The sequence below is a fragment of the Syngnathus floridae genome, chromosome 7 (assembly GCF_059516105.1).
Source record: "Syngnathus floridae isolate MCC-2025c chromosome 7, RoL_Sflo_1.0, whole genome shotgun sequence".
Lineage (NCBI taxonomy): Eukaryota > Metazoa > Chordata > Actinopteri > Syngnathiformes > Syngnathidae > Syngnathus > Syngnathus floridae.
The window spans coordinates 1-22,232 of NC_142419.1; the positions used below are offsets into that span (position 1 = coordinate 1).

At 45.3% G+C, this 22,232-nt stretch overlaps 1 protein-coding gene and 2 long non-coding RNA genes across 4 annotated transcripts; all 3 read right to left on the reverse strand.

The window, feature by feature from the left end:
• Window positions 1–15: 15 nt before the first annotated feature.
• On the reverse strand, window positions 16–11,087 carry LOC148394729 (uncharacterized). Its single transcript, XR_015859568.1, has 8 exons — window positions 11,009–11,087; window positions 9,274–9,444; window positions 9,073–9,150; window positions 7,140–7,228; window positions 1,503–1,532; window positions 1,145–1,312; window positions 956–1,032; window positions 16–488 (listed from the first exon to the last, which is right to left on the reverse strand). It is a non-coding gene; the product is annotated as an uncharacterized LOC148394729 (long non-coding RNA).
• A 6,090-nt stretch (window positions 11,088–17,177) lies between these two features.
• LOC148394730 (janus kinase and microtubule-interacting protein 3-like) lies at window positions 17,178–18,512 on the reverse strand. Of its 2 annotated transcripts, none has more exons than XM_088381226.1 (8): window positions 18,466–18,512; window positions 18,274–18,376; window positions 18,143–18,182; window positions 17,957–18,022; window positions 17,827–17,895; window positions 17,673–17,750; window positions 17,383–17,616; window positions 17,178–17,303 (listed from the first exon to the last, which is right to left on the reverse strand). In XM_088381226.1, the coding sequence occupies exons 3-8, from the start codon at window positions 18,173–18,175 to the stop codon at window positions 17,187–17,189; spliced, it is 597 nt and encodes a 198-aa protein (XP_088237352.1). In that variant the 5' UTR covers window positions 18,176–18,182; window positions 18,274–18,376; window positions 18,466–18,512; the 3' UTR covers window positions 17,178–17,186. The 2 variants fall into 2 exon arrangements, with proteins under 2 accessions (XP_088237352.1, XP_088237350.1); XM_088381224.1 differs by having other exon boundaries at window positions 18,137–18,182.
• Window positions 18,513–18,523: 11 nt separating this feature from the next.
• Window positions 18,524–19,989, reverse strand: LOC148394731 (uncharacterized). The gene is made up of 7 exons (XR_015859505.1): window positions 19,787–19,989; window positions 19,632–19,702; window positions 19,391–19,495; window positions 19,133–19,246; window positions 18,935–18,977; window positions 18,651–18,713; window positions 18,524–18,564 (listed from the first exon to the last, which is right to left on the reverse strand). It is a non-coding gene; the product is annotated as an uncharacterized LOC148394731 (long non-coding RNA).
• Window positions 19,990–22,232: the final 2,243 nt, after the last annotated feature.

The window sequence follows — 22,232 nt, forward strand, 5'->3', positions numbered from 1 at the left end:
ATCCTGATGGCACGGTTCAAGTTGGCTCTCGCTGTCCTCAGTGTCTCCTTGTCGCCAGACTTGAAGGCAGAGTTCCGCGCTCGTAGCGTTTGACGTACCTCCTCAGTCATCCAGGGTCGTTGGTTGCCCCGGGTGATGATATTCTTAGTGGTGCTGACGTCCTCGGTGCATTTGTTGATGTAGGCTGACACAGTCATGGCACACGCATGTCTAATCTACATCGGGAAAACTGGGAGGGAGGGAGGCAGGCAGGGAGGCAGGCAGGGAGGCAGGCAGGGAGGCAGGCAGTGTCTGTCTGTTGAGGTTTTCACCTTGTTCTTCTCCTGCTGAAGTTCTAACTGGACGTCCATCAGTTTGGTTCTCAGCTCGTCATTGGCGGCCTGAAGGGCGTCCGTTCGCTCCGCCTTGGCCCGCCCTGCCGGAGCTCGTTTGGACATCTCTTACTCGAGTCTCGCCCGGTCGTCAGTCAGAGATCACAACATTTGTACCTGGAGAGCACAAACGCAGCGCTGTTTTCCACTGGCTTCGAACTCAACTTCAATCGGTACCGTAACTTACAACATCATAAACATAGAACTAGCTTGACTTATTCATTGAATAAATGCATTTGGTTCTTCAAAACTGCATCACGCAACATAGCGTGACCGAGACGGCCGTTATCCACCTGCGTGAAGTTATTTGGTGAAATGAATGAGATGTTTAAGACACCATCGTTCTGTCTCTATGTAGATGAAGGTAAATAATCGATTGCTGAAGGTCCAAAGGTGTTGTGATAAACAAATAAACATATTAGTGATTAGTGACATATTTGTGATAAACATATTAGGCAGGATAATCACATATGTTAACGTGACTGCCCACACTGTATTTATTTATGGTTATTTGTTAAATCGAGTACTGTTAGACATGAAATAGGAAGTGTTTAACATAAATGGAAGACGAAAGGGGTACTCACCATTGTAGCTCCTGCTGGTCAATGATACGAGCCTCTTCTTGCAGTGGAAAACATACAGCCAACAAACACCGTGGAACCTAAAGGAATGAAATTAAACATTAACATTTAGCCTCAACCAACATTCACAGATACAACGCAACGCAAACTACACAAACGTAAATCTTTTTAAACACAATGAGTTGTACTTACCGTGTACGCTCTAGACGGTCCACTTGCAAGCGGAAAATAAAGATATTTCTGTTGATAATCGTCGTGTTTGTATCCGGTGTCTCGCTCAAGGCCATTGCGCCCACAGATTTGGATTTTGGCGAGAGTTCAGCCTATTGACGTCATTTCCGCGGTGTAATACCCGCATATCTGAAACGGCAAAGTTAAGAGTAGAGTTAAATCAAGTTTTTAGTCAACGCAATAATTTACAACCGTTGACCAGTCGAAATAATCGTCGAAATTTGGCGTCTGTGGCTGGAAGCAGACGCCGAGTTCGACATTCCTCCCAAACGCCACACTCCCTTGCTTTTCAGGGCTAAAAAAAAACAGTTGTAATTACCTTGTACGCTCTAGACGGTCAAGTTGCAAGCTGAAAACAAAAATATTTGCCTTGTTAGTCATCGTGTTACTAACAGCTGTGTCTTGTTTGCCAGAACTGCCGCTTTCCTACTTCCTGTTGCAAGCCACGCCCACGGATTATAATTTTGCCGTGAGTTCCGCCTATTGACGTCATGTCCGCGTCACATGACTGCGACGTAATATTATCTAAAACTGTTTGTGCGGTATTGTGTTGTTCTGTGCGGTATTGTGTTATTCTGTGCGGCGTCGTGTTGTTCTGTGCGGCGTCGTGTTGTTCAGTGCGACGTCGTGTTGTTCAGTGCGGCATGGTGTTGTTCAGTGCGGCATGGTGTTGTTCAGTGCGGCATGGTGTTGTTCAGTGCGGCATAATGTTGTTCAGTGCGGCATAATGTTGTTCAGTGCGGCATGGTGTTGTTCAGTGCGGCATGGTGTTGTTCAGTGCAGGATGGTGTTGTTCAGTGCGGCACGGTGTTGTTCAATGCGGCATGGTGTTGTTCAGTGCGGGATGGTGTTGTTCAGTGCGGCATGGTGTTGTTCAGTGCGGCATAATGTTGTTCAGTGCGGCATGGTGTTGTTCAGTGCGGCATGGTGTTGTTCAGTGCGGCATGGTGTTGTTCAGTGCGGCATGGTGTTGTTCAGTGCGGAATGGTGTTGTTCAGTGCGGCATGGTGTTGTTCAGTCCGGGATGGTGTTGTTCAATGCGGGATCGTGTTGTTCAGTGCGGGGTGGTGTTGTTCAGTGCGGGATGGTGTTGTTCAGTGCGGCATGGTGTTGTTCAATGCGGCATGGTGTTGTTCATTGCGGGATGGTGTTGTTCATTGCGGCATGGTGTTGTTCAGTGCGGCATGGTGTTGTTCAGTGCGGCATGGTGTTGTTCAGTGCGGCATGGTGTTGTTCAGTGCGGCATGGTGTTGTTCAGTGTGGAAAGGTGTTGTTCAGTGCAGGATGGTGTTGTTCAGTGCGGCATGGTGTTGTTCAGTGCGGCATGGTGTTGTTCAGTGCAGCATAATGTTGTTCAGTGCAGCATGGTGTTGTTCAGTGCGGCATGGTGTTGTTCAATGCGGCATGGTGTTGTTCACTGCGGCATGGTGTTGTTCACTGCGGGATGGTGTTGTTCAATGCGGGATCGTGTTGTTCAATGCGGCATAATGTTGTTCAGTGCAGCATGGTGTTGTTCAGTGCGGCATGGTGTTGTTCAGTGCGACATAATGTTGTTTAGTGCGGCATAATGTTGTTCAGTGCGGCATAATGTTGTTCAGTGCGGCATGGTGTTGTTCAGTGCGGCATGGTGTTGTTCAGTGCGGCATGGTGTTGTTCAGTGCAGGATGGTGTTGTTCAGTGCGGCATGGTGTTGTTCAATGCGGCATGGTGTTGTTCAGTGCGGGATGGTGTTCTTCAGTGCAGGATGGTGTTGTTCAGTGCGGCATGGTGTTGTTCAGTGCGGAATGGTGTTGTTCAGTGCGGCATGGTGTTGTTCAGTGCGGCATGGTGTTGTTCAGTGCAGGATGGTGTTGTTCAATGCGGGATCGTGTTGTTCAGTGCGGCATGGTGTTGTTCAGTGCGGCATGGTGTTGTTCAGTGCGGCATAATGTTGTTCAGTGCGGCATGGTGTTGTTCAGTGCGGCATAGTGTTGTTCAGTGCGGCATGGTGTTGTTCAGTGCGGCATGGTGTTGTTCAGTGCGGCATAATGTTGTCCAGTGCGCCATAATGTTGTTCAGTGCGGCATGGTGTTGTTTAGTGCGGGATGGTGTTGTTCAGTGCAGGATGGTGTTGTTCAGTGCGGCATGGTGTTGTTCAATGCGGCATGGTGTTGTTCAGTGCGGGATGGTGTTGTTCAGTGCGGCATGGTGTTGTTCAGTGCGGCATAATGTTGTTCAGTGCGGCATGGTGTTGTTCAGTGCGGCATGGTGTTGTTCAGTGCGGCATGGTGTTGTTCAGTGCGGCATGGTGTTGTTCAGTGCGGAATGGTGTTGTTCAGTGCGGCATGGTGTTGTTCAGTGCGGGATGGTGTTGTTCAATGCGGGATCGTGTTGTTCAGTGCGGGGTGGTGTTGTTCAGTGCAGGATGGTGTTGTTCAGTGCAGGATGGTGTTGTTCAGTGCGGCATGGTGTTGTTCAATGCAGGATCGTGTTGTTCAGTGCAGCATAATGTTGTTCAGTGCAGCATGGTGTTGTTCAGTGCGGCATGGTGTTGTTCAATGCGGCATGGTGTTGTTCAGTGCGGGATGGTGTTGTTCAGTGCGGCATGGTGTTGTTCAGTGCGGCATAATGTTGTTCAGTGCGGCATGGTGTTGTTCAGTGCGGCATGGTGTTGTTCAGTGCAGGATGGTGTTGTTCAGTGCGGCATGGTGTTGTTCAATGCAGGATCGTGTTGTTCAGTGCAGCATAATGTTGTTCAGTGCAGCATGGTGTTGTTCAGTGCGGCATGGTGTTGTTCAATGCGGCATGGTGTTGTTCACTGCGGGATGGTGTTGTTCAATGCGGGATGGTGTTGTTCAGTGCGGCATAATGTTGTTCAGTGCAGCATGGTGTTGTTCAGTGCGGCATGGTGTTGTTCAGTGCGACATAATGTTGTTCAGTGCGGCATAATGTTGTTCAGTGCGGCATAATGTTGTTCAGTGCGGCATGGTGTTGTTCAGTGCGGCATGGTGTTGTTCAGTGCGGCATGGTGTTGTTCAGTGCAGGATGGTGTTGTTCAGTGCGGCATGGTGTTGTTTAATGCGGCATGGTGTTGTTCAGTGCGGGATGGTGTTGTTCAGTGCAGGATGGTGTCGTTCAGTGCGGCATGGTGTTGTTCAGTGCGGAATGGTGTTGTTCAGTGCGGCATGGTGTTGTTCAGTGCGGCATGGTGTTGTTCAGTGCAGGATGGTGTTGTTCAATGCGGGATCGTGTTGTTCAGTGCGGCATGGTGTTGTTCAGTGCGGCATGGTGTTGTTCAGTGCGGCATAATGTTGTTCAGTGCGGCATGGTGTTGTTCAGTGCGGCATGGTGTTGTTCAGTGCGGCATGGTGTTGTTCAGTGCGGCATGGTGTTGTTCAGTGCGGCATAATGTTGTCCAGTGCGCCATAATGTTGTTCAGTGCGGCATGGTGTTGTTTAGTGCGGGATGGTGTTGTTCAGTGCAGGATGGTGTTGTTCAGTGCGGCATGGTGTTGTTCAATGCGGCATGGTGTTGTTCAGTGCGGGATGGTGTTGTTCAGTGCGGCATGGTGTTGTTCAGTGCGGCATAATGTTGTTCAGTGCGGCATGGTGTTGTTCAGTGCGGCATGGTGTTGTTCAGTGCGGCATGGTGTTGTTCAGTGCGGCATGGTGTTGTTCAGTGCGGAATGGTGTTGTTCAGTGCGGCATGGTGTTGTTCAGTGCGGGATGGTGTTCAATGCGGGATCGTGTTGTTCAGTGCGGGGTGGTGTTGTTCAGTGCAGGATGGTGTTGTTCAGTGCAGGATGGTGTTGTTCAGTGCGGCATGGTGTTGTTCAATGCAGGATCGTGTTGTTCAGTGCAGCATAATGTTGTTCAGTGCAGCATGGTGTTGTTCAGTGCGGCATGGTGTTGTTCAATGCGGCATGGTGTTGTTCAGTGCGGGATGGTGTTGTTCAGTGCGGCATGGTGTTTTTCAGTGCGGCATAATGTTGTTCAGTGCGGCATGGTGTTGTTCAGTGCGGCATGGTGTTGTTCAGTGCGACATAATGTTGTTCAGTGCGGCATAATGTTGTTCAGTGCGGCATGGTGTTGTTCAGTGCGGCATGGTGTTGTTCAGTGCGGCATGGTGTTGTTCAGTGCGGCATGGTGTTGTTCAGTGCAGGATGGTGTTGTTCAGTGCAGGATGGTGTTGTTCAATGCGGCATGGTGTTGTTCAGTGCGGGATGGTGTTGTTCAGTGCAGGATGGTGTTGTTCAGTGCGGCATGGTGTTGTTCAGTGCGGAATGGTGTTGTTCAGTGCGGCATGGTGTTGTTCAGTGCGGCATGGTGTTGTTCAGTGCAGGATGGTGTTGTTCAATGCGGGATGGTGTTGTTCAGTGCGGGATGGTGTTGTTCAGTGCAGGATGGTGTTGTTCAATGCGGCATGGTGTTGTTCAGTGCAGGATGGTGTTGTTCAGTGCGGCATGGTGTTGTTCAATGCGGCATGGTGTTGTTCAATGCGGCATGGTGTTGTTCAGTGCGGCATGGTGTTGTTCAGTGCGGCATGGTGTTGTTCAGTGCAGCGTAATGTTGTTCAGTGCGGCATGGTGTTGTTCAGTGCGGAATGGTGTTGTTCAGTGCGGCATGGTGTTGTTCAGTGCAGGATGGTGTTGTTCAGTGCGGCATGGTGTTGCTCAGTGCGGCATGGTGTTGTTCAGTGCGGGATGGTGTTGTTCATTGCGGCATGGTGTTGTTCAGTGCGGCATGGTGTTGTTCAGTGCGGCATGGTGTTGTTCAGTGCGGCATAATGTTGTTCAGTGCGCCATAATGTTGTTCAGTGCGGCATGGTGTTGTTCAGTGCGGGATGGTGTTGTTCAGTGCAGGATGGTGTTGTTCAGTGCGGCATGGTGTTGTTCAGTGCGGCATGGTGTTGTTCAGTGCGGCATAATGTTGTTCAGTGCGGCATAATGTTGTTCAGTGCGGGATGGTGTTGTTCATTGCGGCATGGTGTTGTTCAGTGCGGCATGGTGTTGTTCAGTGCGGCATGGTGTTGTTCAGTGCGGGATGGTGTTGTTCAGTGCAGGATGGTGTTGTTCAGTGCGGCATGGTGTTGTTCAGTGCGGCATGGTGTTGTTCATTTCGGCATAATGTTGTTCAGTGCGGCATAATGTTGTTTAGTGCGGCATGGTGTTGTTCAGTGCGGGATGGTGTTGTTCAGTGCGTTATAATGTTGTTCAGTGCGGCATGGTGTTGTTCAGTGCGGGATGGTGTTGTTCAGTGCGGGATGGTGTTGTTCAGTGCGGCATGGTGTTCAATGCGGAATGGTGTTGTTCAGTGCAGGATGGTGTTGTTCAGTGCGGCATGGTGTTGTTCAGTGCGGCATAATGTTGTTCAGTGCGGCATGGTGTTGTTCAGTGCGGCATGGTGTTGTTCAGTGCGGCATGGTGTTGTTCAGTGCGGCATAATGTTGTTCAGTGCGGCATGGTGTTGTTCAGTGCGGCATGGTGTTGTTCAGTGCGGCATAATGTTCAGTGCGGCATAATGTTGTTCAGTGCGGCATGGTGTTGTTCAGTGCGGGATGGTGTTGTTCAGTGCAGGATGGTGTTGTTCAGTGCGGCATGGTGTTCAGTGCGGGATGGTGTCTTTCAGTGCGGCATGGTGTCGTTCAGTGCGGCATGGTGTCTTTCAGTGCGGCATGGTGTCGTTCAGTGAGGCATGGTGTTGTTCAGTGCGGCATGGTGTTGTTTAGTGCGGCATGGTGTTGTTCAGTGCGGGATGGTGTTGTTCAGTGTGGCATGGTGTTCAGTGCGGCATGGTGTTGTTCAGTGCGGTATCGTGTTGTTCAGTGCGGTATCGTGTTTCTCAGTGCGGTATCGTGTTGTTCAGTGCAGTATCGTTGTGTTGTTCGTATTGTGTTTAACACTTAGCCTCTAACACTTAGCCTCTAACACTTAGCCTCTAGCATCTAGAAGGTAAATAAATAGGAAGGAAGGACTCACCGGTGACGTCTTCGCCCACGTCCAAGCGTTGTACTTTGTATTTTCATCCTTCTGACAGTGGAAAACATAGCCAACAAACACCGTGGAACCTAAACGAATGAAAGAAAACTATCATTTGGCCACAACCAACATTCACAGATACAACACAATGTGACGTGCGGGGTTGAGGTTAAAGGTTGAGTGAAGGGCCCTCGTTTTAAACTACTTTTTTGAAAAGGATTGGGAACAAGTAAGACGTATTTAATTTATTTAATGGGAAGTAGTAAGAGCTATTGAATTTAATCTATGTATTATATTCTATTGTATTGTATTCTGTTGTATTCTTTTGGATTGTATTCACACTAACCCCACTAAAACTTCAGCCCACAAAAACTCGCCTCTGGCGCCTAGCCTCTGGCACTTAGCCTCTAACACTTAGCCTTTAACACTTAGCCTTTAACACTTAGCCTTTAACACTTAGCCTAGAAGGTGAATAAATAGGGTTAAAGGTTGAGTGAAGGGACCTCGTTTTAAACTACTTTTTTGTAAAGGAGTGGGAACAAGTAAGACGTATTTAATTTATTTAATGGGAAGTAGTAAGACTTATTAAATTTATTTAATCTACTTTTCTTCCCAGGCAAAATTTGATGTGCTGCAATTCCAAATTTCCAAAGTGAATGAAGGAATGAAGTCCTTTAAATTATGATTTTGTATAAATACTAGGCATTAACACAAAATCGACGGCACAAAATGGGCAGACTTTACTTGTTTGAAAAGGACTGGTTACAAGACAGACTTTTTTAATTTATTTAATGGGAAGAAGACTTATTTAGTTTAATTGATCTATTTTTGTTCCCTGGCAAAATTCGATTTGCTGCAATTCCAAATTTCCAAAGTGAATGAAGGAAAGAAGTCGTTTAAATTATGATTTTGTTTAAATACTAGGCATAGACACAAAATCTACGGCACAAAATGGGCAGACTTTACTTGTTTGAAGAGGACTGGTTACAAGACAGACTTTTCTGATTTATTTAATGGGAAGAAGACTTATTTAGTTTATTTAATCTATTTTTGTTCCCTGGCAAAATTGGATTTGCTGAAATTGTATTTTGCCAAATCTTGCCTTGAGACCTGATAGGAAGTATTAAACGCTTAGTTAAATCAATACAAGTTGGTAATAAGAGCGAGTAATGTTGGTTGAACCGATGAATGAAGGTTGAAAGCAATTTAAATTATGACTTTGTATAAATACTAGATATTAACAGAACATCTACTGCGCGAAATGGGCAGAGTTTACTTGTTTGAGAAGGAGTGGCTTATTCAAAACTAAGATTTATTTAATCTGTTTGTTCCCAGGCAAAATTGGATGTGATGCAATTCCAAATTTCACCACATGATGGTGCCCAATTTTGACTTCATAGGACATATTAAACACTTAGCTTGTTATTATGTTCAAGGTAATCAGATTTGTTTATTATTCTAATGGCCTCTTCAAAACTATTCTGGATTACTACTTTGGATCTATTCTACATTACTTGGCAACAACATACTCTGTAACAGATTAGGCAGTATAATCATATCTGTTAACTTGAGAGTGCCCACACTCAATCTACTTATCGTGATGTGTTAAATCAATTACTGTTAGACATTATTTGTCTGATAATCTACCAAATCTTTGAATTGAAGAATTTGTGATTTAATTAATAGCTTGTTGTTATGTTAAGGGTAATCAGACTTGTATATAATTCTAATGGCCTTCTTTTGAAAACTATTCTGAATTACAACTTTGGATCTTATATTACTTTGCAACAATCTACTCCGTGACAGATTAGGCAGTATAATCACATATGTTAACTTCAGTGCCCACACTGTATTTATTTATGGTTATTTGTTAAATCAAGTACTGTTAGACATGAAATAGGAAGTGTTTAACATAAATGTTATGGCTACTCACCATTGTAGCTCGCTCCTGGTCAATGATACGAGCCTCTTCTTGCAGTGGAAAACTTGCAGCCAACAAACACCGTGGAACCTAAAGGAATGAAATTAAACATTAACATTTCGCCTCGACCAATTTTCACACGTACAACGCAACGCGGCTACACTTCTGCTATTACAAACGTAAATCTCCTTAAACACAATGAGTGTTACTTACCGTGTACGCTCTAGACGGTCCAGTTGCAAGCAGAAAATAAAGATATTTCTGTTGATAATCGTCGCTGCTCAGTGGCTCACGGCCATCGCGCCAACAGATTTGAATTTTGGCGGAGGTTCGGGCAATTACGTCATATCCACGGCACATGACTGCGACGTAATACCCGCTTATCTGAAACGGCAGTTAAAAGTAGAGTTACATCAAGTTTTCTTGGAACCTAAACGAATGAAAGAAAACTATCATTTGGCCACAACCAACATTCACAGATACAACACAACGTGCGGGGTTGGGGTTAAAGATTGAGTGAAGGGCCCTCGTTTTAAACTACTGTTTTGAAAAGGAGTGGGAACAAGTAAGACGTATTTAATTTATTTAATGGGAAGTAGTAAGACTTATTAAATTTATTTAATCTACTTTTCTTCCCAGGCAAAATTTGATGTGCTGCAATTCCAAATTTCCAAAGTGAATGAAGGAATGAAGTCCTTTAAATTATGATTTTGTATAAATACTAGGCATTAACACAAAATCGACGGCACAAAATGGGCAGACTTTACTTGTTTGAAAAGGACTGGTTACAAGACAGACTTTTTTAATTTATTTAATGGGAAGAAGACTTATTTAGTTTAATTGATCTATTTTTGTTCCCTGCCAAAATTCGATTTGCTGCAATTCCAAATTTCCAAAGTGAATGAAGGAAAGAAGTCGTTTAAATTATGATTTTGTTTAAATACTAGGCATAGACACAAAATCTACGGCACAAAATGGGCAGACTTTACTTGTTTGAAGAGGACTGGTTACAAGACAGACTTTTCTGATTTATTTAATGGGAAGAGGACTTATTTAGTTTATTTAATCTATTTTTGTTCCCTGGCAAAATTGGATTTGCTGAAATTGTATTTTGCCAAATCTCGATTTGAGACCTGATAGGAAGTATTAAACGCTTAGTTAAATCAATACAAGTTGGTAATAAGAGCGAGTAATGTTGGTTGAACCGATGAATGAAGGTTGAAAGCAATTTAAATTATGACTTTGTATAAATACTAGATATTAACAGAACATCTACTGCGCAAAATGGGCAGAGTTTACTTGTTTGAGAAGGAGTGGCTTATTCAAAACTAAGATTTATGTAATCTGTTTGTTCCCAGGCAAAATTGGATGTGATGCAATTCCAAATTTCACCACATGATGGTGCCCAATTTTGACTTCATAGGACATATTAAACACTTAGCTTGTTATTATGTTCAAGGTAATCAGATTTGTTTATCATTCTAATGGCCTCTTCAAAACTATTCTGGATTACTACTTTGGATCTATTCTACATTACTTGGCAACAACATACTCTGTAACAGATTAGGCAGTATAATCACATATGTTAACTTGAGAGTGCCCACACTCAATCTACTTATCGTGATGTGTTAAATCAATTACTGTTAGACATTATTTGTCTGATAATCTACCAAATCTTTGAATTGAAGAATATTTGATTTAATTAATAGCTTGTTCAGGGTAATCAGACTTGTATATAATTCTAATGGCCTTCTTTTGAAAACTATTCTGAATTACAACTTTGGATCTTATATTACTTTGCAACAATCTACTCCGTGACAGATTAGGCAGTATAATCACATATGTTAACTTCAGTGCCCACACTGTATTTATTTATGGTTATTTGTTAAATCAAGTACTGTTAGACATGAAATAGGAAGTGTTTAACATAAATGTTATGGCTACTCACCATTGTAGCTCGCTCCTGGTCAATGATACGAGCCTCTTCTTGCAGTGGAAAACTTGCAGCCAACAAACACCGTGGAACCTAAAGGAATGAAATTAAACATTAACATTTCGCCTCGACCAATTTTCACACGTACAACGCAACGCGGCTACACTTCTGCTATTACAAACGTAAATCTCCTTAAACACAATGAGTGTTACTTACCGTGTACGCTCTAGACGGTCCAGTTGCAAGCAGAAAATAAAGATATTTCTGTTGATAATCGTCGCTGCTCAGTGGCTCACGGCCATCGCGCCAACAGATTTGAATTTTGGCGGAGGTTCGGGCAATTACGTCATATCCACGGCACATGACTGCGACGTAATACCCGCTTATCTGAAACGGCAGTTAAAAGTAGAGTTACATCAAGTTTTCTTGGAACCTAAACGAATGAAAGAAAACTATCATTTGGCCACAACCAACATTCACAGATACAACACAACGTGCGGGGTTGGGGTTAAAGATTGAGTGAAGGGCCCTCGTTTTAAACTACTGTTTTGAAAAGGAGTGGGAACAAGTAAGACGTATTTAATTTATTTAATGGGAAGTAGTAAGACTTATTAAATTTATTTAATCTACTTTTCTTCCCAGGCAAAATTTGATGTGCTGCAATTCCAAATTTCCAAAGTGAATGAAGGAATGAAGTCCTTTAAATTATGATTTTGTATAAATACTAGGCATTAACACAAAATCGACGGCACAAAATGGGCAGACTTTACTTGTTTGAAAAGGACTGGTTACAAGACAGACTTTTTTAATTTATTTAATGGGAAGAAGACTTATTTAGTTTAATTGATCTATTTTTGTTCCCTGCCAAAATTCGATTTGCTGCAATTCCAAATTTCCAAAGTGAATGAAGGAAAGAAGTCGTTTAAATTATGATTTTGTTTAAATACTAGGCATAGACACAAAATCTACGGCACAAAATGGGCAGACTTTACTTGTTTGAAGAGGACTGGTTACAAGACAGACTTTTCTGATTTATTTAATGGGAAGAGGACTTATTTAGTTTATTTAATCTATTTTTGTTCCCTGGCAAAATTGGATTTGCTGAAATTGTATTTTGCCAAATCTCGATTTGAGACCTGATAGGAAGTATTAAACGCTTAGTTAAATCAATACAAGTTGGTAATAAGAGCGAGTAATGTTGGTTGAACCGATGAATGAAGGTTGAAAGCAATTTAAATTATGACTTTGTATAAATACTAGATATTAACAGAACATCTACTGCGCAAAATGGGCAGAGTTTACTTGTTTGAGAAGGAGTGGCTTATTCAAAACTAAGATTTATGTAATCTGTTTGTTCCCAGGCAAAATTGGATGTGATGCAATTCCAAATTTCACCACATGGTGGTGCCCAATTTTGACTTCATAGGACATATTAAACACTTAGCTTGTTATTATGTTCAAGGTAATCAGATTTGTTTATCATTCTAATGGCCTCTTCAAAACTATTCTGGATTACTACTTTGGATCTATTCTACATTACTTGGCAACAACATACTCTGTAACAGATTAGGCAGTATAATCACATATGTTAACTTGAGAGTGCCCACACTCAATCTACTTATCGTGATGTGTTAAATCAATTACTGTTAGACATTATTTGTCTGATAATCTACCAAATCTTTGAATTGAAGAATTTGTGATTTAATTAATAGCTTGTTCAGGGTAATCAGACTTGTATATAATTCTAATGGCCTTCTTTTGAAAACTATTCTGAATTACAACTTTGGATCTTATATTACTTTGCAACAATCTACTCCGTGACAGATTAGGCAGTATAATCACATATGTTAACTTCAGTGCCCACACTGTATTTATTTATGGTTATTTGTTAAATCAAGTACTGTTAGACATGAAATAGGAAGTGTTTAACATAAATGTTATGGCTACTCACCATTGTAGCTCGCTCCTGGTCAATGATACGAGCCTCTTCTTGCAGTGGAAAACTTGCAGCCAACAAACACCGTGGAACCTAAAGGAATGAAATTAAACATTAACATTTCGCCTCGACCAATTTTCACACGTACAACGCAACGCGGCTACACTTCTGCTATTACAAACGTAAATCTCCTTAAACACAATGAGTGTTACTTACCGTGTACGCTCTAGACGGTCCAGTTGCAAGCAGAAAATAAAGATATTTCTGTTGATAATCGTCGCTGCTCAGTGGCTCACGGCCATCGCGCCAACAGATTTGAATTTTGGCGGAGGTTCGGGCAATTACGTCATATCCGCGGCATTTGACTGCGACGTAATACCCGCTTATCTGAAACGGCAGTTAAAAGTAGAGTTACATCAAGTTTTCTTGGAACCTAAACGAATGAAAGAAAACTATCATTTGGCCACAACCAACATTCACAGATACAACACAACGTGCGGGGTTGAGGTTAAAGATTGAGTGAAGGGCCCTCGTTTTAAACTACTGTTTTGAAAAGGAGTGGGAACAAGTAAGACGTATTTAATTTATTTAATGGGAAGTAGTAAGATTTATTAAATTTATTTAATCTACTTTTCTTCCCAGGCAAAATTTGATGTGCTGCAATTCCAAATTTCCAAAGTGAATGAAGGAATGAAGTCCTTTAAATTATGATTTTGTATAAATACTAGGCATTAACACAAAATCGACGGCACAAAATGGGCAGACTTTACTTGTTTGAAAAGGACTGGTTACATGACAGACTTTTTTAATTTATTTAATGGGAAGAAGACTTATTTAGTTTAATTGATCTATTTTTGTTCCCTGCCAAAATTCGATTTGCTGCAATTCCAAATTTCCAAAGTGAATGAAGGAAAGAAGTCGTTTAAATTATGATTTTGTTTAAATACTAGGCATAGACACAAAATCTACGGCACAAAATGGGCAGACTTTACTTGTTTGAAGAGGACTGGTTACAAGACAGACTTTTCTGATTTATTTAATGGGAAGAGGACTTATTTAGTTTATTTAATCTATTTTTGTTCCCTGGCAAAATTGGATTTGCTGAAATTGTATTTTGCCAAATCTCGATTTGAGACCTGATAGGAAGTATTAAACGCTTAGTTAAATCAATACAAGTTGGTAAGAAGAGCGAGTAATGTTGGTTGAACCGATGAATGAAGGTTGAAAGCAATTTAAATTATGACTTTGTATAAATACTAGATATTAACAGAACATCTACTGCGCAAAATGGGCAGAGTTTACTTGTTTGAGAAGGAGTGGCTTATTCAAAACTAAGATTTATGTAATCTGTTTGTTCCCAGGCAAAATTGGATGTGATGCAATTCCAAATTTCACCACATGATGGTGCCCAATTTTGACTTCATAGGACATATTAAACACTTAGCTTGTTATTATGTTCAAGGTAATCAGATTTGTTTATCATTCTAATGGCCTCTTCAAAACTATTCTGGATTACTACTTTGGATCTATTCTACATTACTTGGCAACAACATACTCTGTAACAGATTAGGCAGTATAATCACATAGGTTAACTTGAGAGTGCCCACACTCAATCTACTTATCGTGATGTGTTAAATCAATTACTGTTAGACATTATTTGTCTGATAATCTACCAAATCTTTGAATTGAAGAATTTGTGATTTAATTAATAGCTTGTTCGGGGTAATCAGACTTGTATATAATTCTAATGGCCTTCTTTTGAAAACTATTCTGAATTACAACTTTGGATCTTATATTACTTTGCAACAATCTACTCGGTGACAGATTAGGCAGTATAATCACATATGTTAACTTCAGTGCCCACACTGTATTTATTTATGGTTATTTGTTAAATCAAGTACTGTTAGACATGAAATAGGAAGTGTTTAACATAAATGTTATGGCTACTCACCATTGTAGCTCGCTCCTGGTCAATGATATGAGCCTCTTCTTGCAGTGGAAAACTTGCAGCCAACAAACACCGTGGAACCTAAAGGAATGAAATTAAACATTAACATTTCGCCCGGACCAACATTCACACGTACAACGCAACGCGGCTACACTTCTGCTATTACAAACGTAAATCTCCTTAAACACAACGAGTGTTACTTACCGTGTACGCTCTAGGCAAAATTGGATGTGATGCAATTCCAAATCTATCTGAAACGGCAGTTAAAAGTAGAGTTACATCAAGTTTTCTTTTTTAATCAACACAATCATTTACAACCGTTGACCAGAAAGAATCGTCGAAATTCGACGTCCCCCACAAACGCCACGCTCACTCGCTTTTCAGGGCAACAAAAGTACTTCTTTTTAAAAACGATGAGTTGTACTTACCGTGTACGCTCTGGACGGTCCAGTTGCAAGCAGAAAATAAAAATATTTCTCTTGTTAGTCGTATGTTACCATCCGCTGTGTCTTTGTCAACATCGCCGCCATTTTCCTACTTCCTGCTGCGAGCCACGCCCACGGATTTAAATTTGGGCGGAAGCTCTTTCCATTGGCGTCGTTTTCGCGTATAGCAAATCCGATTGGTTGGGAAGGGGGCACGGTTATGCAGCCGAGGAGTCCTGTGATCGGTGGGATGTAAAGTAGGCGTCGACGTCACGTCCGCGTCACGTGACCACGACGTGGCAGACGTCAAATAGCAACCGCTGTTTTGTTTAGTAGACTTACAGTTGTTATGCATTGACATAATGGCGCACACACCAAATAGATTTAAATAAATTAAATAATTCTTCTGCCCACTCTCTTTTAAACAAGTTAACTCTCCCCGCGGATTTGAATTCCGGCGAAAGTTACGCCCATCGACGTCACGTATGTCACGTGACCACGACGTGGCAGATGTCATATAGCAACCGCTGTTTTGTTTAGTAGATTTACAGTTGTTATGCATTGGCATAATGGTGTGCACTCAAAATAGATTTAAATAAATTAAATATTTCTTCTGCCTACTCCCTTTTAAACAAGTTAACTCTGCCCACGTCCATTGACGTCTTGTCTGCGTCACGTGACCACGACGTAGCGACGTCATATAGTAACCGCTGTTTTGACCAGTAGACTTAGTTATTATGCGTTGACATAATGGCGCACTGGTTAGCATGGCCACCTCTTAAGCATGATGATGCGGGTTCGACGCCTGATCAATGTTAGCATGGAGTGAGCTGAAGTGCATGGCGCTGAAGATTTGAATCTTTGAAATGCGCTGAGGTCTGACATATCAGGCAGAATGGTTTGCCATCACGTTCAACAAAAAATAGAAACTTTCCCACTCTGATTAAAACGTCCTGTGTTCATCTACGTATTTTCGTTTTGCTGTGCATCTTTTCCCTGCCATTTCGAGAGCCCAATTGACACTCATAGTTTAAAGAAATGTGTTTGCCCATCCTACTTTGTGGAATTTCACCACATGCGCTTTTGACCAAAATACCAAATTGAACTCAAGTGAAGCCAACACGCACAACCCCCCCCCCCACACACACACACACACACACACACACACAAATGTTGATATGAACATAAAAGAGCCGCATGCGGTTCGGGAGTTGCGGCTTGGCCAAACCTGTACTATACAACTTTATTTGTATAAAATTTTCACAACAGCTGTCACACAAACAAAGCGGGAAAAACCGAAGACGTGCGTGTTCCGCCCACGCTGGATTTATTTGCACCTTTGAAAAGACACCGTATTGCCGCAGATGTGGCAAAGAGTACTTTTGGGCATCTGAGACGGAAGGATGTCCAAAGCATCACGTCACCTGCTCTGGTAGGCATGGTGGTGGGACGTTGAGGTCAACCGCTTTGGGGTTGGCTGACTCTTTGATCGCAGGATGCCACACACTTGAAGACAGAAGCAGAAAAGCAGAGCTAAATGCAAAATGTACTCACCGGTGACTCCAATTTTTTTCCCCCCTGAAGAAACAGCTGGACGGGTGGCCCCGGCTGGCCAGTGGGACTCTTGTTATTCTGACCCTTTTTAGTGCGCGTTTGGGGCAACAACCGTTTTTTGTGGCGCTCTCTTCTGGTTCAAAAGTGCCCTGCATGTGAATTTGCTTTTCCTGCCTTCTGATTGGATGAGCGCCGGTGTGACGCGGTGCCTCTGTCACCGTGGCGGGGGGTATACGTTGGCATCGGAGCGTCTGCCAACGTCTGAGACCGGCTGGCAGTGTATCGGAGGTGTCGAGTGCGGTGCCGCTGGAGCTCACTCACCAGCTGGTGTTAGGGCCACAGAATGAAGGCCAAGGAGAAGAATAGAAAGAGAAACAGAAACTTCTCCTCCAATTGTTTGATTTGTCTCTTCTGAGCTTCGATGAATTCTTTCAGCTCTTTGTTCCTCTAGGACGGACAAATGGAAAGTGGCATTCAAAAGCCAGTAAGCGTGCAAGTAAGTGCCGGGCTGGCTTTGGGCCCTTACCTGTTGCGCGCTGTGCAGCAGATCCATTCTCTCTTGGAGGATGCAAGCGTCGCGCTCCCTCAACTCGCACATCAGGGCTCGCTTCCATTGGTCCACGGCGCTCCTAAGCTCTTCTCTCTGATCCGCCGTCAGCACGTCATTCACGCCAGCGTGGCTGGCTTTTTCGCCGTCCGTGGCGGGGCAGTCCCGCTGCGGTAGCGCCTCGTACAACATGGCCTCCAGCTCCAGGATCCTCTGGGCCGCAATCCTCGTCCATCAGTGGTCCGGCGGGAGATTTGAGGGCGGCTTACCTTATGAGCCTGGTCCATGGAACACTTCCTGAAGTCCAACTCTTCATCCAGGTAGCCCTTCTGCTTGCAGAACATATCCTAGCACAGCTCAAGGTCAGAATTGTTGGGGCACATTGCCGGAGTTCCCCTTGGCTGATGTCGCGTGTCTGTCTACCTTCTCACTTTCAATGTCCAACATCTTCTGTTGAAGTGCTGACTTGGTCACTTTGATGTATTCTAACCACTGAGGAAAGGCTGCTGTCACATAAGCAGAATGCGAGAGCGTGCGTGGACGTGCGCGTTACCTTCTCGGCTAGGGTGAGAAGGGTCCTGGCGTGAATCACGACCACCTGCTCCTCGTTGGTGAGATTCTGCAAGAGCCCAAAGGCACAGCGTCAACAAGCTTCTTTCAGCGCAAAGCCTTCCAAAAGTCACATTTGAGCCGCCGAGTCTCGTGGAGTGCGAACATAAGGAGTTCGACATACACTTACGGCGTTATAGCCCAGGATGTCCAGCTTCTTCATCAGATCACTGATGACGATGTCCGGGGGAAAGGCGCAAGGAGCAATGTAAGGTGTTCTGGGACCTCGGGTTAAGGTTAGGGTTGCGAGGGACGCCTTACGTACGCTCACGCCCTCGGCCTCGCAGTAGATCTGCAAAGGGCTGAGGCCGTCTGGGAAACGGACTTGCAGAAACTTCAAGACGGGGGAGCGCCACTCCCTCTCCTGAAAGGCAGAGGCATGCATCCGTCCGTCCGTCCGTCCGTCCGTCCGTCACATCTCTGGCCTCAACACGCTTGTGCGAGTCTTCCCACCTCCAGCTCCAGGATGCGGAACTCAAGCAGTTCGTTTTGGTCTCGGATATCCTGGATGTGCTCTTTCAGACGCGCTTCTTCCGCCTCCATCCGCCTGACCTGAAAAGACAGTCAGACCTCATCTGCGGGGCTTCCCGACAGGTGTGACGCCAAGCGACTCCGCCCAGCGCCTTTCTTTCCGTCACCTTTTCGGCCAACTGCTGATTGCTCTGACGCAGCAGCTGCTTCTCCTCCACCCACTTGACATTCTAGAAGAGACAAACGCGTGGACAGCTTTGGAATGTTGTGTCATTTTCATCCACAAATTCTTTGGTTGACTGGAAAATGACATTTGCTTTTCTCCGCATTTTCCCAGCCACGTTCGGGGGGGGGGGGGGGGGGGGGTTGGTCCAGTAATGCCAGACGGATGAGTGACTGAAGAATGTAGCTATTTTGTCTGAGAAAAAGGTGTGCTCATTGATGAGCTTACCTGTCCTTGTTGCTTCAGCGCTGACTCCAGATCTGCTACTCTGCTTTGATAGTGACCCATTTCTACCATCAGCTTTTCTCTGGTCTGAAAGGAGGAGGAGGGAGGCTCCTCCTCCTCCTTTCAGACCAGAGAACACCCGAGGCTGGGTGAGAACGGGGAGGCTGCGACCCGGCCGGGGGTTGCGGGAAGGGGCGCCACCTTGATCTCCTTCTCGGCGTCGTAGTCCCCTTTCGCTGGTCTGGGCTAGCAGAGCGTAGGCTCGTTGCAGCGCTTGATATTCTTGCGTCAGCTGGCGGTAGCGAAGCTCCGCCTCTTCATGCACACACCAATGCAACACAGCACTAGTACCAGAATCAGTCAGACCGGCGACAAAGCACCCGCGACGCAAAGACGAGTCCGATTCCAGGCTGAAGAGGAATGTTTGGTGTCAATACGCTGGCAGAAATGGCGGGCTACCTCTTCGGGTTCCGTGTCGGGGGTTCTGTCGGTGTGAAAAGACAAGGACGATCCGTCCGAGTCCACCAACACGTCTTCGTCGTAGCCGTAAAATGTTTCGATGACCTGCGGGCGCGGAAGCAAACATCTCTCTGAACAAACTGAAGCGACACCTCACGATGAATCGACGAGAGGAACGATAGCGAGAAAAAGGCCATTTCATCTTGCGCAACACCAAGCAGCCGCAAACAAACAGACTCACCTTGCAGGACCTCACGCTTTGTTCCTCCTCAGAGATTCTCGACGTCGGTATCGTAGCAGCAAATCTCTCTCCTGTCGACACAAATAATCCGCCTTTGAGATTCTTTGGATGCAAAGGGAACGAACGGCTCCGGCGCAGAAACAAACGCGACTCACAATAACATTTCTGACATGAGCTCCTGTCTCCAGAGCCTGAAAAACACGTCACCGGCGATGATTGGAGGGACGCTCGTCTTTTCCAAAAGTGACAACTACAGGGTGTGTCAGGGTTTTCCAGATTATCTTTATCGTATCATTGTGTTGCTTTGACTTTGACTGCGACCTGTAATAAATAATATTATTTATCCCTTATTTATCCCTATCGCTTATCCCTTCCTACACAAAGTCGTAAAACACCCCTTGCTATGTTTTGACTAGAGGTCAAGGGCTTCCTCTATTCAATCCACTCTTACACCCACCCTGTTTCTCTTAATTAAAATGCTCGTGCAGGAGCCGAGAGTCAGACTTCATTCGTACAACGGATGGACTCTCCACCTGCAGGTGTCCAAAAGAACTTACTTGTCTCCCGTGTGGTTCTTGCAAAATAAGTTGGAGCGAGCGCAACTCTAACAGGGTGCATTTTGCCACTAGCTGCCTACGGACAATGACGTCGCGCTCGCGGCTCATGGTTGACGGGCTGAGCAGCCGGGCAAGTCCGTCGTTTTCAGCGCACAGCGAGTGGCAAAGGCGCTGACAAAACGGGAGCTTTGAGCTGCTGAAAACGGCAAAACAAGTCTAAAGCGTGTTCAAACGCGTGCGCACAATGCTCCTGCTTGAAAGGTCGGAATTTAAGGGGCCAATTTTTTGGATGGCGGCCGCCGGCCAAGCTTTGGACGGAAAAGGTTTCCTGGCGACAGCGAGCGAGCGCGGCGCTGCCGTACGTGCACCGAGTCGCCTGCCTGAAGACCTTGGACAAGTCGTCGATGATGTGCCGCTGCTCCACAACTTGAAGGAACTCCATTTCACCGTCCTGCTGGCCGCAACCGCGGTCCAGGTCATTGAGCGAACTAGGCCTTCTCTGTGGAACACAAATGCAGTGGACTCTGTTGGCACGCCGCCATTGTCCGCGTCGACTTACCAAGCTTGCCATCTCCTCGTTCTCCTGGGTGACAAAGCGCACTTTGTTTTCAAGGCGACACAGCACCAGCGAGAGTTCTTCATTCTTCCTGCTCAGGCGTTTGTTTTTGTACAGGAGTGGCAGAAACTGGCTTTCTGTTTCTCTCAGTCGCTTTAGCTGCAAGCATGAAGTGCGGGATGTGAAAGACGCACAACACGCGGGCCAGAACGTATCCATTCCTTTTGCATCGGTTTGAACGAAATCGTGGCTTTGGCTCCCAATAAAAGACATCTACCAGGCAACCGACTCGCTGCGCCGCTCAACTAATAAGCAAGCGCAATGGGTGCCTCGCTGGATGGCGCGCATCAAACGTAGCGCAAACCTTCAAGCGTGCCGTCAATAAATTACCAGTTCATTGCGCTCTTCAGAAAGCAGGGCGTTTCGATCCTCCAGTTTCCTGATGACTGCGCTGAGCTCAGCGATTTTCAGATGAAACCGTCGCGTGTCCCGATCCTCCTGAGACTGAAAACGCCCCGCAACACACACACACAAGCACTCGTTCAAAGTTCAAAACTGTTTTTGTGCTACCTTCCTCCAGCAACGAACTAAGTCATGCGTACTGCAAGTGTGTGATGAGGTGGCTTACGCAATGAAGAGGATTGCTAGTAGCGGCGTTGACCCCACTTCCAGGGTAGTTTAGGCCCGCCCTTTGGGAATCCCTCAGGGCAGCGATCTGCTGCTCGGCAGCCTGAGTCTGCAGCTGAAGGCGGTGGACGTGGCCGGCCCCAGGGCTTCATCCAAAACACTAACCGCTCTGTCTTTCAGCTTGATCTCATCCGTCTGGATGTACAAACGGGGAGCGCTCAGGCAGGCGGGCAAACTCATTTGCCAGAATTGTGACAAAAACAAAGAGAGCAACCGGCCAATTTTTTTCTTGAATCGACTAGAACACCTTTGCTGTGACAAAAGCGAAGCGAGCAACCGGACATTTTCTTCTTGTGAAATAGAATAGAATAGAATGCCTTAGGTGTCATTGCACTGCAGGTATACAACGAAATTGGGAACATAGCCACGCACCGCGCATCTGATCAGTCCTACCAGTCGGCGGATCTCCCTCTCGCAGTCTCTCTTGGTTCGGCTCAGCTCCTCCCGATGCTGGTGATGAGCCGATCGGAGCTCGGCCGCTCGGGACTGCCAGGCCTGCTGGGCCGCTGCCAGGGCTTCTTCCGCGCTCCTGGTGGAGGCGACACCGCTCGGTCTCCCGACACCGCCGCGTCTCCTCCATCTCCGCCAGCAAAGCGCCCCCCCTCCTCACCTGAGCAGACATTGCGCCACACCGGGCCGTTGAGACCGCAACGGAGCGCCGCGACGCTTACTGGGGACAAGCTACACAATACGGTAGCGGCCGCATCGAAGCCCGACGTGGCGTGCGGATAGTCAGACACGGATAGAGCGGATCACCTTGTCCATGGAGCCGTCCCTCAGGCTGAGGACCAAGGCATTCAG

Bases quoted from the DNA above. Each gene is read 5' to 3' on its own strand.
- LOC148394730 (XM_088381224.1), bottom strand. From the start codon at position 18,175: ATGAAGAAGCTGGACATCCTGGGCTATAACGCCGTAAGT. The intron at 17,751-17,826 runs GTAGACAGACAC...GAGCTGTGCTAG, and splicing joins TGGACATTGAAAGTGAGAAG to GATATGTTCTGCAAGCAGAA. The intron at 17,617-17,672 runs GTAAGCCGCCCT...ATTGCGGCCCAG, and splicing joins CCATGGACCAGGCTCATAAG to AGGATCCTGGAGCTGGAGGC.